This window comes from Alosa alosa, chromosome 4 (genome assembly GCF_017589495.1).
Source record: "Alosa alosa isolate M-15738 ecotype Scorff River chromosome 4, AALO_Geno_1.1, whole genome shotgun sequence".
Classification (NCBI taxonomy): domain Eukaryota; kingdom Metazoa; phylum Chordata; class Actinopteri; order Clupeiformes; family Clupeidae; genus Alosa; species Alosa alosa.
Window position 1 is genome coordinate 2,377,461 of NC_063192.1, and position 18,359 is coordinate 2,395,819.

Genomic DNA, 18,359 nt, shown 5'->3' on the forward strand with positions numbered 1-18,359 from the left:
AACCATATGATTTACTTATTTAACGTTATACAAGAACAGAATAGAATTGAACGGAATTGAGTTAAGACTTGAGTTCGGTATTTTGGGTCCGGCCCTCCTCAACAGTCCCAGTTTGTCATGTGGCCCCTGGGGGAAATTAGTTGCCCACCCCTGGTCTAAAGACTAATTATTGTTATCATTGTTTTAGTACGCAAACAAATAACAGGCCATTAATGATGGCAACCAAACCCTCATGCCTGGTTGCCAAGCTGGCAACCACTTTTAAAAGTTCATGTTGAGCCCTGCTGCTCAGTGGAAACGAGCTAATTGTTTATTTGAATGTATACTGTTTGTCTCTTCTCTGATCTGTAGTAAAAGATGAAAAGCCTGAAGACCGAGATCTGCTGTCTGACCTGCAGGATATCAGTGACAGTGAGAGAAAGACCAGCACTGCAGAATCCTCAATTGGTAACTTAATGCTGATGCATACACACATAAAAAATATTCTGGTTCATTTTGGCCTTCTCACACGGCTCTTATAGTACAGCGGCTAAGGCCAGATTTTTACCTGAATCGTTCAGTTTTTGCAGAAAGCACGAAACGGTACAGTTATAGTACTACCCCTAGTGATCAAAAATTGAAATGGACCCCAACACATAGCGCCCCCTAGTGGCCCCTATCTTGACTTCAAATATGGCCACCAAAATATGCCCTTTTTTTCTACATTTATAATGCTATGCTGCTTTTAACACAAAATAAGACGTCTATAGCCATCTTTCAGCATTATGAAATATATATAATGAGACAATCATGCATAATTAAAATGGCAGACATGTTGGATTTTAAAGAAGTAGCCATACATTCTGACACTGAGTCAAAAACTGGGGTGCGTTTAGGCTATGTGTGAACCCTGCACTTGCCTGGGCTCAATCCTTCTAATTTGCCCCCTAGAGGCTGGCATGCTAGCGAGGAGGCTAAAACCCATAGATGCTAGAGTCTGTCAAGTGATTGTCCAGTCCTTGGGTGTGCTTTGTGGTGGATACACCAAAAGCTCAATACAAGTTGAGGTTGTTCTGATATAGTAAGTCCAAGACTTGCTTGAGGACCACTTTCTCCAAAACAAGAAAGGAAGAAGGGAAATAGTTCTGTAAAAACAGGAATGGTTTTAGAGGTGGTGGCAAATGATAACTTTTTCCATCTTTATCCTCCTTGTCTGATTTTTCACTAGTTTCACATTTGGCTACGGTCAGTGTCACTACTGGTAGCATAAGCCAGTACCTGGAGCCTACAAATGTTGCACAGGTAGTCCAACTCCTCCAGAGTGGCACACCAAACGTTCCATTGCTAGAAGGATTGCTGTGTCTCCCAGTGCAGTCTTAAGAGCATGTTGGAGATTCCAGGAGACAGTTGCTCTAGAAGAGCTGGGCAGGATGGTAGAGGGTCCTTAACCCAGCAGCAGGACCAGTATCTGCTCCTTTGTGCAACAACAAACAGTAGGAGCCCTACCAGAGCCCCACAAAATGACCTCCTCCTGGCCGCTGGTGTGAATGTCACTGACCTGTCAGACTTCATGAAGGTGGCCTGAGGGCCCGATGGCCTCTGGAAGGACCTGTGCTCACTGCCCAGCACCGTGCAGCTCAATTGGCATTTGCCATAGAACACAAAATTGGCAGTTTCGCCACTGACGCCCTGTGCTTTTCACAAATGATACCAGGTTCACCCTGAGCACATGTGAGGTCTAAAGATGTCTTGGAGAATGTAATGTTGCCTGCAACATCATTCAGCATGACTGGTTTGGTGGTGGGCCAGTGATGGTCTGAGGAGGGATATCCTGGGAAGGACGCACACACCTCTACGGGCAAGACAACTGCACCCTCACTGCTCTTAGGCATCAGGATGAAAACTTCAGACCCATTGTCTGACCCTGTATTGGTGCAGTGGGCCCTGGGTTCCTCCTGGTGCACAACAATGGCTGGACACATGTAGCGAGAATGTGCAGGCAGTTCCTGGAGGATGAAGGCATTGATACCATTGACTGTCCCCCCACACTCCCCTGACTTAAATCCGATTGAACACCTCTGGGACATTATATTTTGGTCCATCCAACACCGCCAGGTTGCAACACTGACTGTCAAGGAGCTCAGTGATGGCCATGTCCACATCTGGGATCAGATACCCCAGGACACCATCTGCTGTTTCATTAAGAGCATGCCCCGATGCCATCAAGCATGTCGGGGCCAAACGAATTACTGAGTACCATCATGAGTTGCTGCGCTGAAATTTAAGCAAAATGGACTAGCTTGCCACGTCATTAGATTTTCGGGGGGTCTTTTAATTCAGTCCTCTGTGGATTGATCATTTTCATTCCCAAATAACAAAGTGGCATCATTTTCTTCCTAACACATTACCCAGTCCATATCAGTTTGAATCCTACCTCACAGGATGCTCGTTTAACGCATCATGGCTTGGAATGTTGGGGTAAAAGTAACGTGCATCATTGCTCTTTGCCAGAGTGTCTCGCAGAGACAATTTCCAGGGTACTTCTCTTTGCTATCCACACTATTTCTTTGGGACAGATTATTCATTCGCACAGCTTCTCATACCACTGCTATGCAGATGACACACAGCTTTAGCTGTTCTTTCCACCTGATGACCTCTTTGTCTCGGCACGGACCTCGGATTGCCTCTCAGACGCTACGCTCAGGTCAATCCAAACTTTGTTCATCTGTTATTCCTCGTTGCTAGAACGCGCTACCAGTTCCTACTAGAGCAGGGACATCCCTCTCCACCTTCAAAAAATTCCTGAAGACCCAGCTCTTCAGAGAATATTTCCTCTCGTAGCACTACTTACAACTAGCTAATTCTAGCACTTACCACCTGACTTGACTGTATAAAAACAACACTCACTGATGCACTTTTCCCTATTGTACTCTACCTTTTTGAATTGTTTTAAAAGAATTGTTGAAAGAATTGTTTTAAAAGCGTTAAACTGTTTACCAGGTTGTAAGTCGCTTTGGCTAAAAATGCGTCAGCCAAATGTAATGTAATGTAGATATCCAGTATGATGTTTTTTCCCGATTGAGATCTGATGTGTTTTATTTTTTAAAGTGTATAATTTTTTTGAGCAGTGTATAGTAAGAGTTAAAGGAATTATCCGGAGTAAAATGCACTTTAGATCAATTTACGGATGATTGGGAGTACATACGTTGAGTTGACATTAAAATCATGTCATTCAGATGTGTTTTGAGAAAGTTCGATTTTACCGTTTTTAGTCAAAACTCGTTGGCGTGGAAGTGAGAAGGGCATATTATTTCGCCGCTACAAAACGCTATTTTTATACATCTTCTACAGTTCCAAACAACATTACACTTACGTGGTAGTGAGTAGAGGGTCCCTAAAGCCAAACCGAAGTATCCCGAGGTCTTTATGTGGTCGGATAGTGAGTCCAGAATGAATTTCATCAAGCCAGTACCTTTCCGGAAATGTTGCCATCTTTGCCGGCGAAATAATATGCCCTTCTCACTTCCACGCTAACGAGTTTTGACTTAAAACGGTAAAATCGAACTGTCTCAAAACACATCCGAATGACATGATTTTGATGTCAACTCAACGCATGTACTCCCAATCATCCATAAATTGATCTAAAGTGCATTTTACTCCGGATAATTCCTTTAAGGTTTGCTCAGAAAGAGAAGAAGGTAGAATAAGAATTTATTGATGATGTAGGTAGTTACTTCAATTAACCAAGATATAGAATAATTGGCTTATTTTCTTACACATAGTGGCCATATTGGAATCTTACCAAATTATACTTGATGCCTTGTATATTATTGAGTTTGTCATGTGATAAAATGACTGTTCAAACTTTTGAAATTGTTTTTGAATGATATTTCTATCATGAATAACAATAGAGATGGTCTATATTTTCACATTTGGTGTCCGCCATATTGGATTTCAAAATGGCCAACATCAAGTTTGTTTGGAAATCATGTCAATAGCTTCCTTGACCCTAAAAATTGAGTGTTAGAACTTAAAAGACTTTTTTATCTTGTTTAATTTTGAAGTTGTATCAACAATTCTATTAAGAATGGTAGCCATATTTGAATTCAAGGTGGCAGCCACTAGGGGGCGCTATGTGTTGGGGTCCATTTTTGATCACTAGGGGTAGTAGTATAACTGTGCCAAGTTTCATGCTTTCTGCGAAAACTGAACGATTCCGTGGCTTAGCCGCTGTACTATTACTCAGACAAAGCTTAAGAAATTAAGAGCAGGAAGCTGAATAGAATTCATGTCAAGCATGTGGTTGTAAGGTTCCGCAATTAGCCACAAGAGCTCTATGTTCCAGGGATTTTAGAAGAGCTAAGGGCCGTTGGTAGACACAAAGCGGGGCTCAATGGCCTTGTGAGGCTTATGCGCTCAATGCAGATCTCAATTCCGGATTCACTTATACCAGCAGTTCAACTTCCTGGTTACACTGTATATAGAACGATAAGGCTATTTTCTATAGTCTATAATGAAAAATGGATTTAAAATGTAGCCTACATTGGCAGGTACATTCACAACTATTAGGTTAAGTAGCTAAAGTTAAAATGTTACATTTTAACCAAGCAACTGACGTTACTGAACTGATTAGATAATGTGAGCTATTTTGTTCGTCTAGCAATAACATTAAAACCAACAGACTAGTAAACTGTGATTTTCTGTCATATTGTGTGTACAGAGTAACCAATGGTGCGCTGGTATTTAAGCAAATCCAGGAATTGTGATGTACATTGAGCCCATTGCTTATCTAAAACTGTTACTACATATACCAGGCAGGCTTTATACAATGATGGGCAGATGAGCAACGATGCCTATTCATGTGACCTGAGTGGGCTTCGGTTTGATTTTTTGATCAAAAAGCTTGTTGCTAGAGAAACTAAATGTTTAGATGTAGCTATACCATCTGTTGTACAAGATATTGACAGCACAATACCTTTTAAAAAAACAAACAGAAAACAGTGATTCAGGCATTTGTTGAGAAGAAGGATGTTTTACCTGTTGTTCCTGCAGGATTCAGGGCAGGCTATTTCGTTGTTCTGATTGGTTAGGGCTATCCAATTGTGTGCAGAGGCATTTTTCCCTTGTATCGGTTGAAAGTCACCCTATAATCACATCCCAATACTCCAGTTCCATACTCATGTTCTGAATAGAATTGAGTTCTGGCTACATCAGGCTACCGAGACTCACCAACTCTTAACTTTTGTATAAATTCATGGCGCAGTGATCTAACAGACAAGCTACTGTAGCTCAGATTGCAGAAAACGTTAATACAAGTACAAGGAAGTTTATTGTCACATGCATATAGTTACTGGAAGTAAGAAATGCAGTGAAATTATGTCTGGTGTCAGCCTATTTGTGCATTAATGGGGGGGGGGGGGAAAGTGCAGTAGAAGAGGGGTTTAGTAGATTAAGTGGCAAGGGCTGCATAAAAAGGGGGGGAGGATTGGGATTGGGTGGGGGGCACCAACAAGGAGCACCCAAGAGCAACAGGGGCAAGGAAAAACTCCATTACCAAGGAAGAAACCTTGGGCAGATCCACGGCTCAAGGGGCTAACCCAACTGCCAGGGGTCTTGGTGTGTGTGTTGGGGGGATGACAGGGGAGATGGGATAGTGTGCTGTGTATGTGGGGAGAGGGCAGTGTGCAATATGTGTGTTGGAGAAGCTTCCTCATGAGACAATGTGCTGTGTATTGGGGGGGGGGGTCAGGGACTTACTATTGCAAGCAGAGTACTGTATGTAATGTATGTGAGTGATGACAGTGAAGATGTGTGTGTGTGGGCGGGAGGGGAGTGGAGCAGTGACTGTGTGTGTGTAGTGTGTGTGTGTGGGTAGGTGGGGGCAGTGTGCTGTAAGTATGTAGAGGATGTGTGTTGGAGAAGATCCTGAAGACAATGTGCTGTGTATGTGGGGGGGGGGGCAGTGTGCAGCAAGTATGTAGAGGAGGCTTACTGTAGCAAGCAGTGTGCTGTATGTATGTGAAGTGATGACAGTGATGATGTAAGTATGGGGGTGGGGTGGGGGGGCAGAAAGGCTAGGCAATCAAGGACATGGGTAGATGGAGGAGAAATCAAAAATAATAAATAAAAATACTGGTTCTGATAGAAATGTGTCAGAACACGCAGTGCATTGCCGATTGTTGCATATAGGGGTTGCGCAGCCGCAGACCAGTCAGGGTGCCCCATGCTGACCCCTGTCCACATGTTCAAATCCTAAACAAATTCTGAGCTGATGATGGATGTTAGAGGGTTAAAAGTGTAACATTTTGTTCTTTACTTCTTGAATTAGATTCTGGCTCAGGCTCTGAAGATGATGAATCTAGCAGCCAGAGTGAAGAAGAAGAAGAGGAGTCTGTTTCAAACTCAGCTGGATCAGAACAAAGTGCAGGTCACCGAATGCCCCCCACACACACACACACACACACACACACACACACTGATTCCTTCTAAGGGGGATTATTTTAATTCTTATAACACAGAAGACAAATAGATCTATAGATCTCCTTGATCTTGATCTTCATTTCCTTGCTTTTCCTTGAAGCAAAATACATTTTAGAGCAAGTAGTTTCAAGTTTATAAATGCAAGCTTGTGGTCTTATATACTCAGACGATATGACCGATGAAGATCCGTCCGAGGAGGGGGAAGAGGAGAAAGAAAATGGCAACCTTGCTCTAACAGGTAGGAGCGCACCTAGAGATTACATTAAGAAAACTCAAAGTGTGTTTTTCTTTTTCACTCATGTGAGTCCTGAATGTTTCCCTCTAAACCACAGCCCAGCCTACTGGTTTTACACCTAGTTTCCTCGGATCTTCCACACACCCCAGGAACAAGCTACCTGTAATGAGTAAAATCCCAATGAGGGCTAAAGGTCATAATAAACTATGAGTTAAACTAAGGACACTGTAATGGCATCCAGATGTTTGTTATTTAAAGGAGGCATAGAATGCAAAACCGAGTTTACCCTGGCATAGTTAAATAACAGCAGTTGTTGGGTGGGTAAAATGGTCATACAGAGAACCTCAAAATCCCATTGTCACCTCTTTCATATGCAAATCTCACAACTTGAACCTGCTGCTGTACAACGGGCGAATCGCAACAAAGCTCATAGATGCGACAACTCTGGGGCTTCATGGGGAAACAACGTTTTATTTGTAAATTACTGCTCTCAGTCGTGGCCTACTGGTTAGCGCTTCGCACTTGTAACCGGAGGGTTGCCGGTTCGAACCCCGACCAGTAGGAATGGCTGAAGTGCCCTTGAGCAAGGCACCTAACCCCTCAGTGCTCCCCGAGCACCGCTGTTGTTGCAGGCAGCTCACTGCGCCGGGATTAGTGTGTGCTTCACCTCACTGTGTGTTCACTGTGTGCGGAGTGTGTTTCACTAATTCACGGATTGAGATAAATGCAGAGACCAAATTTCCCTCACGGGATCATAAGAGTATATATACTTATACTTATACCAACAAAATACATTCTTGGGAAAGCATCTCTACCCAATTTCCCATCCACACATTCTTAGTTTAGCTTTCTGATTTTGTGGGGTTTTTTCTTCTGATCTACAAATTACTGTAATTTGTAGGTGAGAAAAATACACGATTGTGGATGATGTCTTGGAAAGCAGATGTGACAATAAATATAATGCTATGTGCTTTATGAGCTTGCTATAGCGGTGCTTTCATTGCTCACTCAGGCACAATAATCTTAATAAAATCTTGTAGGTCATGACGTCCCATCATTACCTGCCTTCTTGTGGCAGGATAGCCACAGCAGTGGAGAAGACGGAGGAGACCAAACAGATTTCAACGAAAGGCTTTTTTTTTTTTCTTTTTCCTTTTTCTTAAAATCGTGCAAATATTTACAGTGTCAACCATGCATGAAAATATAAAAACAAAACTGTAGCAAAACAAAAAGAAATAGGCATAAGTAGCCAGGCTAAGTCCTCAGACCCTGAACCACTATCAACCACAATCAATTGACAGACATGTTCCCATCACTACCATCACCGACATAGTGAGGCTCTGGGGCCTAATACAGAGCATTGCTATCCGTAGCCCCGCCCCCTGGATAACCCCACTGTCAAAAATAATCAATTAACTAAATAACAACATTGTAATTACCAAATAACAAATCAAACAAGAAAAAAACACATAATACACAAAACACATACAATAATTGACATGTACAAAAACACCTTACTAAACCCCTAAAAATAGCTTTAATTTATTACCCTAAAACACCCCGAAACAATGGGCTGCCCCACAATGAACCCGAAACCCCTCTATTTCTTCCCAATGGAACAGTCCATCTGTTTCCCCCACGCATAACGCCGGAAGTACGCTTTTAACGGGCGGGTGAGTGAATGGCTTACGGAGTTGTGATAGCAAATGTTTAAGGCAGACACTACAGGTGAATAGGGTAAAATTTTTAACAAGCAGATATCACTATGAAACTTCCCCAGTTGATTACTTACATTAATATGAGAAAAAAAAATGTATTACAAGTTTGCTGTAATTTAATGTTTACATATGCAAATTAGGCATTATCTAATTAAATATGCTTAATTTGCATACATTTTTTAAGGCACGAAACCTGAGCATTGGATACAGCCAAGTTCAAAATTATGTTTTCATTGTGTTCAGATATTAGATGGGGAAAAAAACATTTACAGAGGGATTTATGAATATCTACTTTGTTATCCTGTAAAATCAGAAAAAATTATGTCACCAGCCCTAAAAATAAACTTTTTTCCATGTTTTTAGGCATAAAATGTCATCTAAGTCAGGCTAGGAATAATATATCAACAAACCCCTCTGTAGAAATCTTGACATATAGTTAGGCATAAATCCAGAAAGTTTGGTGTATGCACGTTAGCTTGAAGTGGAGTTTTGAGCTCAGAGTGTGAGCGAAAACTCATTTTGAGAAAACAGCCTTGAAAGACAGCCAATGAGATTCCGTTCTCAGCCTAGACTAAGCCTTTGAACTTTCGCGATTGGTTGCTGATACAAAGGAAGTGTCCATATATGGATCACATAGCGTGATACAGGAAAAACAGAGCTTTCCAACGGTAGTACACATGTTATGTTTTGGACCACGGTCGCGGAGTGCATGCAAGGTTAGAATGCTAACTTTGCTGAATTTAGGAGAAATATACAGGCAGCCAGTAGACACAATATAATGAAATAAACACCTAAATGTGTAAATCGGACTTTTTTTTGTTGTAGTAGTGTGATAGAATACATGCTAAGGTAACATACTAGCTCAAAATCCTCGAAATTGACCAGTGCATGAAAAAAGCGATGTTTTCACCTGCCGTTGTCTCAACTTTAATCAATAAATTACGTTTTTTAACAGCCAGTGTGCATTATTTTACTTGTTGATACTAGACAAAGAATATACAGAAGAGAAATGAGAATGACAATATATCTTCGTGAATGTTTGAATCAGTGAGCTGCACAAACTATAGCCATCTAGAAGTGCTGGTAGGCCTTTTCCCTGCACTCTAAAAACTAAGTTCGACCCTGTGTAAGTAATCTATGGTAAATGGTGATTAATGACAATGTTAAGAAGATAAACAGTACATACGTAATGAGAATGAGTAGCGTCAGGACAGGACAGCAGTGATTGATTTAAAGATGCCGGCAAATGGCCTCGCATGGCGCTACATGCACGCGTGTATCACAGCTCAGTCTGTGACATTTCCCCTTCTAAAGATGCCCCTGTGGCATCTAGACAGGAAATCAGCGGTACAATTCAATTTCCCAGCCCGCACAACACTTCAAACTCAAAAGGCTGTATTGCCAAAACCACCCTAGTGATCCTGATCTAGTGTCTCTCATTTGGCCCAACCAAGACAATGCTCTATGATCAGTCTCTAATACAAACTTATTTCCCAACAAGTAGTATTTAAAAGAGTCCAGTGCCCACTTTATAGCCAGGCATTCTTTCTCCACGGTAGAGTAGTTGCACTCCCTGGGCAGAAGCTTGCGGCTTACGTAGGCCACAGGTCGGAGCTGTCCATGGTCCCCTTGCAACAGCACAGCACCTAAGCCCCTCTCAGAGGCATCCGTTTGCAAGGTGAAGAGTTTGTCAAAGTCTGGGCTGAGGAGCACAGGCTCCTGACACAAAAGAGTTCTTTAAGTCCTTAAAAGCTGCTTCACAGGCCTCAGTCCATAGCACCCTGTTTGGCTGGCTTTTAAGGGTTAGCTCAGTCAGTACAGCCGCTTTTTCTGAGAAATGGGGATGAAGCGCCTGTACCAACCCCAGCCCTAAAAAGGAGCTGCCTGCTTTTGGTGGTTGGGCTGCTCAGCAGCCATAATGGCCTCCACCTTCCCCACCTGAGGTCAGATGACACCTCGCTCAACACGTAGCCAAGGTAGGCCGCCTCCTCCCTGGCTAAGGCACACTTGTCTGGATGGATGGTCAGGCCCGCCTCCTTCACCAAGGAAAGGACCTGCTGTACGTGCTGCAAATGCTCCGCCCAGTTGGAGCTATAGATGATGATGTCATCCAAGTAGGCGGGCGCAAAGCCCTCACTCCCCTGAGGACCCTGTCCATTAGCCTCTGAAATGTGGCAGGTGCCCCATGCAACCCAAACGGTAGCACGGGTGAACTGAAAGTGCCCTTGGGGGGGTCCTAAATGCAGTCAGCTCCTTACAGTCCCCTGCTAAAGGCACCTGCCAGTATCCCTTGCAAAGGTCAAGTGTGGTCAAAAACTTGGCCTTGCCCAAACGCTCAACCAAGTCGTCAACCCTTGGCATGGGGTAAGGGTCAAACTTGGCCTGGGCATTGACCTTCCTGAAGTCCAAGCAGAACCGCAGATTGCCGTCCTTCTTGGGCACGAGGATGATGGGGCTGCTCCACTCGCTGAAGGAGGGCTCAATCACGCCGAGCTGCAACATCTTGTCCAACTCCTCCCTCAGGACAGGAAGCAGACGCTCTGGGACTCGGTAAGACGGCTGTCTCACCGGCTGCTCATCCCTCAGGTGAATCCGGTGTTCCACCAGCTCAGTCCTTCCGGGTTTCTCCATGAAGAGTTCATCTGGCAGGATGCTACAGAGCTCCCGCTGACGGTCCTCTGACAGGTGGCTTAGGTCCAGCTTGCTCTCCTCCTCCACGCCAGGCAGGTACTGCTCGCTATACTCTTCCTCCTCTTCCACCGCTTGGATGAACATGGCAGACGCTTCTGGCTGTGGTTATGACAGCCACTCCACTCCTTCAACATGTTGACATGGAAGACTTGGTGCCTTTACGGTGGTCTGGCATGTGAACCTCATAGGTCACTGGTCCCATCTTCCGCACTGTCACTGTATAGGGCCCCCTGCCATTTTGCCAGCAGTTTGTTGTCAGAGCTGGGTAGCAACAGCAGAACCCGGTCACCAGTTTGGAAGCAGCGAAGTTCGGGCTGACCGGTCGGTACATCTTCTGCCGATCTTGCCCTCTGCAGGTTTTCTTGTGCCAAGCAGATGCAGCTGCAAGCTTCTCCCGCATCTTCAGCACATAAGAGATGATGTTGGTCTGGCCTGAGGTCTCACCTTCCCAGGTCTCCTTCAGCACGCCCAGTGGGCCCCGCACCTGATGTGCATATAGAAGTTCAAAAAGGAGAAAACCCCATAGAAGCCTGGGGACCTCCCTATATGCAAACATAAGGTAGGGTAGCCACTGGTCCCAGTCCTTTCCACTGTCTCACCGAACAAACTTCCGGAGCATGTTCAAGAGGGTCTGGTTGAACCGCTCAACAAGTCCATCGGTCTGTGGGTGGTAAGGAGTGGTTCTGATGCGTTTGATTCCTAACAGATCATACACCTGCCTTAAGATCTTGCTCATAAAGTTGGTTCCCTGATCTGTCAGCACTTTTGGGGTATACCTACCCTAGAGAAAAGCTGTAGCATAGCTGTTGCTACCCGTTTAGCTGTTACATCTCTCAGGGGGAATACTTCAGGATACCTGGTGGCATAATCGCAAATAACCAAAATAAACCTGTTCCCTGACTTACTCCTCTCAAGGGGCCCAACTACATCGACTCCAATCCTTTTGAAAGGGGTGTCAACAACTGGCAAGGGAATCAAGGGGCATGTACGAGGCCTTTGCCTCCAGATAGCTGGCACTGGGGACAAGACTTGCAATACCTCTTGACTTCAGCAAAGAGCCCTGGCCAATAAAAACGCTTACTGATCCTTTGTAGGGTCTTCATGTAAGCCAAGTGTCCGGCCCAGGGTATGGTGTGACCCAGTTCCAGTACTTGCTCACGGTATTTCTCAGGAATCACCAGCTGCAGCCCTTCCTCACTCTCTCTGTAAAGGAGGTTGTTTTGTACTGTGTACCCCTCTCTACCCAGGACAGGAATAAAAGAAGAACCATTAGCTTTCTTAAACAATGGGACCAGGGTGGGGTCTACACGCTGTTCCTCAGCCAGATCACTTTTAAACATCAAGTCTTCAGTAGTTAAACAGGGGGGCTCTACTGACTCAGTCTGTATGTTTGTATGCTTCAACACCTGGTCCACTGTTTGCCTGGCGCCTCTCACACCTTCCTTCCCTGGTGCTATGGGCTCCACAACAATATCCTCGCCACAGAAAGGTAACTCTGCCATGTGTGCCTGCAGCTGCCCCTTGGCCATAGCTCTTGTGACAACACCACACCATGCTTCTTTATTTACCAGCTCAAGTAGCACTGGGAAATCCTGACCCAATAGTACTGGATAAGGGAGTTTGGTTGCTAGCCCTACCCTAAGTAGGTAAGTCTGGTCACTTACTTTAATATACACATCTGCCATGCTGAGTTCACTCCGGTCACCATGCACACAAAAAATGGCAAGCTTGTCATTACTGTTTCTGGACTCTAGGGGGACTAGGTCAGCTTGTACTAAGGTCTGTGAACACCCTGTGTCTACCAGTGCAGTGACAGGTTTCCCATTAAGCTCTATGCTAACAGTGGGGTCCCTGCTCTGCTGGGTCTTAAAGGCTGATGTGGGGTGGGGTACATAACAGAGATAGCCGGGCTTAGGTTTCCTGAGGGGGCAAACAGGACTCTTGTGACCTTCCTTACCACAATTAAAAGCAAGATATGCCTTTAAGCTGAGCACTGGCTGGGGACGGGTAATGGGGCTATTATTATAAGCAGGGGCAGCATCAGAACCAACTCCGACCAGCACCATCAGACTTACCCCGTGGTTGACGATCAAGCACTCCAGCATACCGGTATCTCCTGGGGCCTCGTGTGCTGACACAAAGTTCTCCACTAGCTGGGCGGCCTCTGCTGCTGTTGCTGGGTTGTGCTCCTTAACCCAGGTCTTCACTTCGGGTAGAGCACGCTGAGATACTGCTCCAGCACCATGGTCTCCATGAGGGCCATCTTGCTGCTCTGGTCAAACTTCACCCACTTGCAAAAGAGGTCTTTCAGTCGGATGTAAAGTTCCTGCGGGGTCTCATCCGGACTGGTCTCCAGGGCTCTGAACTGCAGACGATACGTCTCTGGGCTAATCTCGTACTTCTTCAACACTGCTTCTTTCAGGGAATCGTGAGTCCAAGGTCTTCTGAGGATCCATGGCAACAAAGGCACTGCGGGCCTTCCCAGTCAGTAGTGGTATCAGGTGCACCGCCAGTCTTCTTTTGGCCACTCAAAGACAGTAGCTAGCCTTTCAAAGGTGGTCAGTAATGCTCAATGTTATCGGAGTCCTCTAGCTTAGCCATCTTTGATTTATAGCCTCTCCCTCCTTTGGCGGCCTCTGCTGGAGCTTCAGGTGTCGGAACACGCCGCTCTGAAGGAACTGGTGTAACTGCCCTTTCTCGAGCAGCCTCTACATCCAGCTGCAGTTGGTTCACCTGATGTGAGAGGACTTGGAACTGGTGGGCTTGCCTCTCAGACTCCCTTATCCAGCCCGCCATCTCTGGCCCGTTGCACCTCCATGAAGGACTCAAACATCCCAGCAAGCCGACCAAGAGCTGGATCTTCCTTCTCAGGTGGTGCAGCAGGTACTGTAGGCTCGGGCGGCCTGCTGCTGCTTCTTCTTCTTCTTTCTTCTTTTCTTTCCTTGTGGTCATTTCCTTGGTTTCTTTTGTCTCTCCTCTCCGCCTATCTCCCACGATCCCCACTTCTGACACCAAATGTGGCAGGATAGCCACAGCAGTGGAGAAGACGGAGGAGACCAAAACAGATTTCAACGAAAGGCTTAAGTTTATTTTTTTTTCTTTTTCCTTTTTTCTTAAAATCGTGCAAATATTTACAGTGTCAACCATGCATGAAAAATAATGAAAACAAAACTGTAGCAAAACAAAAGAAATAGGCATAAGTAGCCAGGCTAAGTCCTCAGACCCTGAACCACTATCAACCACAATCAATTGACAGACATGTTCCCATCACTACCATCACCGACATAGTGAGGCTCTGGGGCCCTAATACAGAGCATTGCTATCCGTTCAGCCCCCCCCCTGGATAACCCCACTGTCAAAAATAATCAATTAACTAAATAACAACATTGTAATTACCAAATAACAAATCAAACAAGAAAACACATAATACACAAACACATACAATAATTGACATGTACAAAAACACCTTTACTAAACCCCTAAAAATAGCTTTTAATTTATTACCCCTAAAACACCCCTCGCAACAATGGGCTGCCCCACAATGAACCCGAAACCCCTCTATTTCTTCCCAATGGAACAGTCCATCTGTTTCCCCCACGCAACGCAGCGAAGTACGCTTTTAACGGGCGGGTGAGTGAATGGCTTACGGAGTTGTGATAGCAAATGTTTAATCAATAAATTACGCTTTTAACAGCCAGTGTGCATTATTTTACTTGTTGATACCAGACAAAGAATATACAGAAGAGAAATGAGAATGACAATATATCTTACGTGAATGTTTGAATCAGTGAGCTGCACAAACTATAGCCATCTAGAAGTGCTGGTAGGCCTTTCCCCTGCACTCTAAAAAAACTAAGTTCGCCCTGTGTAAGTAATCTATGGTAAATGGTGATTAATGACAATGTTAAGAAGATAAACAGTACATACGGTAATGAGAATGAGTAGCGCCAGGACAGGACAGCAGTGATTTAAAGATGCCGGCAAATGGTCACTGCGCGCGCCACATACACGCAGCGTCACAGCTCAGTCTGTGACACTTCTGTAGAGATTCTTAAACTGAGGCGAAAATCTTGGTTTTCACCATCCCTGCTTACTTACAGTAATCTACACGTATTATTAGGCCGACTGCAAACTTTTAGGCATGATCTAAATGTTGTTGATAGATATAACGGTTTAATTTTAAGTGCAGACAGAGGTACATTGCTAATAATGCTAATGCTGCTATCAACAGACGCCACAATACATTCTGCCGATGCTTGTGTAGGTTGAAATCTGGGGAATTGAAGGCCAGGGCAAGATCTTGGGTTTGTGAAATTATTTGAACATTCCTGAACAATGTGTGTGCTGTGGCAGGTTGCATTATGCTTCTGGAAGAGGCTACATCATTTGAGAATCCTGTGGCGTACCCACCAGGGAGTGGTGCACTATCAGTGACTTGCACCCCTGAACCCATCATAAAGATGTCATCCCACTTAACACACAATAGCCCATCTGTACCTAATGTATTTGAATGACTTATTTAAAAAGTCTGGATTGTGGTTTGAAAATGGTCCTTCTAGAGAGCAGAAATGCATATGTGCAATGTGGCTTTCAACTGCTCAGTTGGTATGCGTAAACGTGTCAATAATAATGCTACTTTTTCTAGGAATTGAATCACGTTTTGACCATGACTCTGGGGATAGCGTAGAAGAGGAGGATGAGGACCTCGATGAAGATGAAGGGTGTGCTGAAGAGCTCACACCGCAGTCCAATACACAGTCAGCCACACCTGAAGAGAATTACCTTCCCAATTCACCGCCTCTTTCTCCGGTGGAGTTAAAGAAGGAGCTACCCAAATACCTTCCTGCCCTTCAGGTGACAAGTCATGAAATTAGTCTTGTTTTGCACTTGCTCTCTATAATTTGATTAATACACAAAAACTACAAATAGATCATTGGTTAACACTTTATGTAGATAGTCTGCCTATAGAGACTTGTTGAAATTCAACTTAAGTCTTTCTAATTGTTCACCGAACTCCAAACTCGACCGCGACCTTAACCATTAATTGTAGTTAATAGTTTCAAGAGTTAGTTAGTTAGTTAGTTAGTTAGTTAGTTAGTTAGTTAGTTAGTTAGTTAGTTAGTTAGTTAGTTAGTTAGTTAGTTAGTTTGTTAGAATTTTCTGTGTATGTTTAGATTTGCCTGTAATTCCAGCACAGAGAAACTGACTAGCCTAAACTAAACTGCACAGGGGCTCTCGGCTGTTTGCGTGGGACTGAAACAAGTACCTACCAGTGCAGCTCCGAAAAACTGCAGTGGTGCAAGATGTGCGTGTGTGTGAACAAGGCATGAGTGGAAGACCGCACAACGCTGTGGAAACACAACGGCTGAAAGGGCTGAATAGCGAGGCAGTCCTGTACCTGTCCCCTTTAACTGGGTAGTGGGCCGAATACCTGTCATGGAAACTCGACTAAATGATACATTGCAATGACACCCATAAAATGTACTCCCTAGATGGGCAGTAGAATGACTGCGTGCAGAAGTGAAACATTTGTATTAATAAGATTATTTGTGTCCTAATATAATTCTGTATTGTTGTAGGGCTGTCGCAGTGTGGAAGAGTTCCAGTGTCTAAATCGTATCGAGGAGGGAACCTATGGTGTGGTGTACAGAGCTAAAGACAAAAAAACAGGTAGCTGCACATCAATTGGAATGCATTGCAAAAACCTAATATAATCTTATGCGTTTTCAGTAAACCAGTGCTGAAGACCAGCTGATTTAAAAAAAAAAAAAAAATAATAATCATATGTATGTATATTGTTGGGTACAATGACAAAAAACTGTTTTTCCTGTAGATGAGATAGTAGCTTTGAAGAGATTGAAGATGGAAAAGGAGAAGGAGGGATTCCCTATTACGTCACTGCGGGAGATCAACACCATTCTGAAAGCCCAGCACCCCAACATAGTGACTGTGCGTGAGATAGTTGTTGGAAGCAACATGGACAAGATCTACATTGTGATGAACTACGTGGAACATGACCTTAAGAGCCTAATGGAAACCATGAAGCAGCCCTTTCTTCCAGGTGAAATAACTCAGTCTTGAAGTGTCATATTTGCCTTTGTGCCTATTTTTGTGTACATTCTTCCATGGAAGGGCTTTTGGAAAATGGGGAGTTGGACCATGTTGCAACACCACATCTGCCTATATTTAGGCACCAGGCTTTGCGATAAGTCTATAAGGATGTCCATTCACTGTTTTTATCATATAGTAACTAGATGTAAGACATATTTTGTAAGACATATTTTTCCCTTTTTTCAGGGCTTGTAAATATTCCAGTATTGTTTATCGTGACACTTTGGCTTCGTTGTCACACATACAATTGACCGATCCCAAGCCCCGCCCCCTTTTGCTATGTCACAATGAGGACTTCGGAGGACCTCGGTCAACCTCGGTCAATTTTGAATTTTCTAGTGGCCATTCGGTATGACAATACGCCAGTTATCTTAATGCTATAATGCTTCTTTTTGAAAGTAGCTTAAGTAACTAAATAACTAAAGAGCTCAAAAAGGTTCAAAGATAAGCCTGGGATACTTGTAGAAGTGACATCCGATATCCTGACCGTGTGAAACGTTAACACACATAGGCCTAACTTTGCATAAGGATAGGCTGCTACTTTTCAGTAAAGAAATCTGAGTGTGTACGAAAATGTTCCATTTATTTGTGTTCATAACTAGGCTACACACAAAAACATAACTAAATCTGGTTTCCACTGATGAAACGACAACATAAGCCTGCGCAAAAAATTACACCTACCTTGCAGGAACTGAACTCGCATATTCATAATGATTGGAAGACGCTAAAAGAATACACCTTCAATCACGTGTCGCCTTACACACAACAAGAATACTTTCAGCTTTGCTACCTTGCCATGTTTAACTTGGGATAGAAGACTGTTCACAGAAATAAGCTAATGATCCTTTTTTCAACAAACGCAATAATAGCCTATACTGCGATGCATTATTGATGGCTGAACGAGAGATAGCCAATGTCTTCTAAAGATCGAATCATGTGCAGATTCAAAACTATGCAGTCTCGAAATCGCCCATATTAGACCTAGGCTACTACATTGCCCACGTTTAAATTAATTATAGCATAAGCGGGCAAGTCTAGTGCAAGACAAATCCGCCTGCAAACTGCAGATATGTCAAACGTGATAGGCATGGGTTTGAACTCAGAGTGGTTTCTTTTCAATACACTTGTATCATGTTTATTTGAAC

At 43.9% G+C, this 18,359-nt stretch overlaps 1 protein-coding gene across 5 annotated transcripts in view; it reads left to right on the plus strand.

Moving 5' to 3' along the window:
- cdk11b (cyclin-dependent kinase 11B) overlaps positions 1-18,359 on the plus strand; it is a 76,948-nt gene that overhangs the window by 43,658 nt on the left and 14,931 nt on the right. For all 5 annotated transcript variants that reach the window (XM_048240401.1, XM_048240400.1, XM_048240402.1 and 2 more), the window contains 6 exons: positions 352-447; positions 6,308-6,406; positions 6,626-6,697; positions 15,749-15,957; positions 16,683-16,773; positions 16,937-17,164. In XM_048240401.1, coding sequence (XP_048096358.1) covers positions 352-447; positions 6,308-6,406; positions 6,626-6,697; positions 15,749-15,957; positions 16,683-16,773; positions 16,937-17,164 — 795 coding nt within the window. The remainder of the gene's footprint in view (positions 1-351; positions 448-6,307; positions 6,407-6,625; positions 6,698-15,748; positions 15,958-16,682; positions 16,774-16,936; positions 17,165-18,359) is intronic.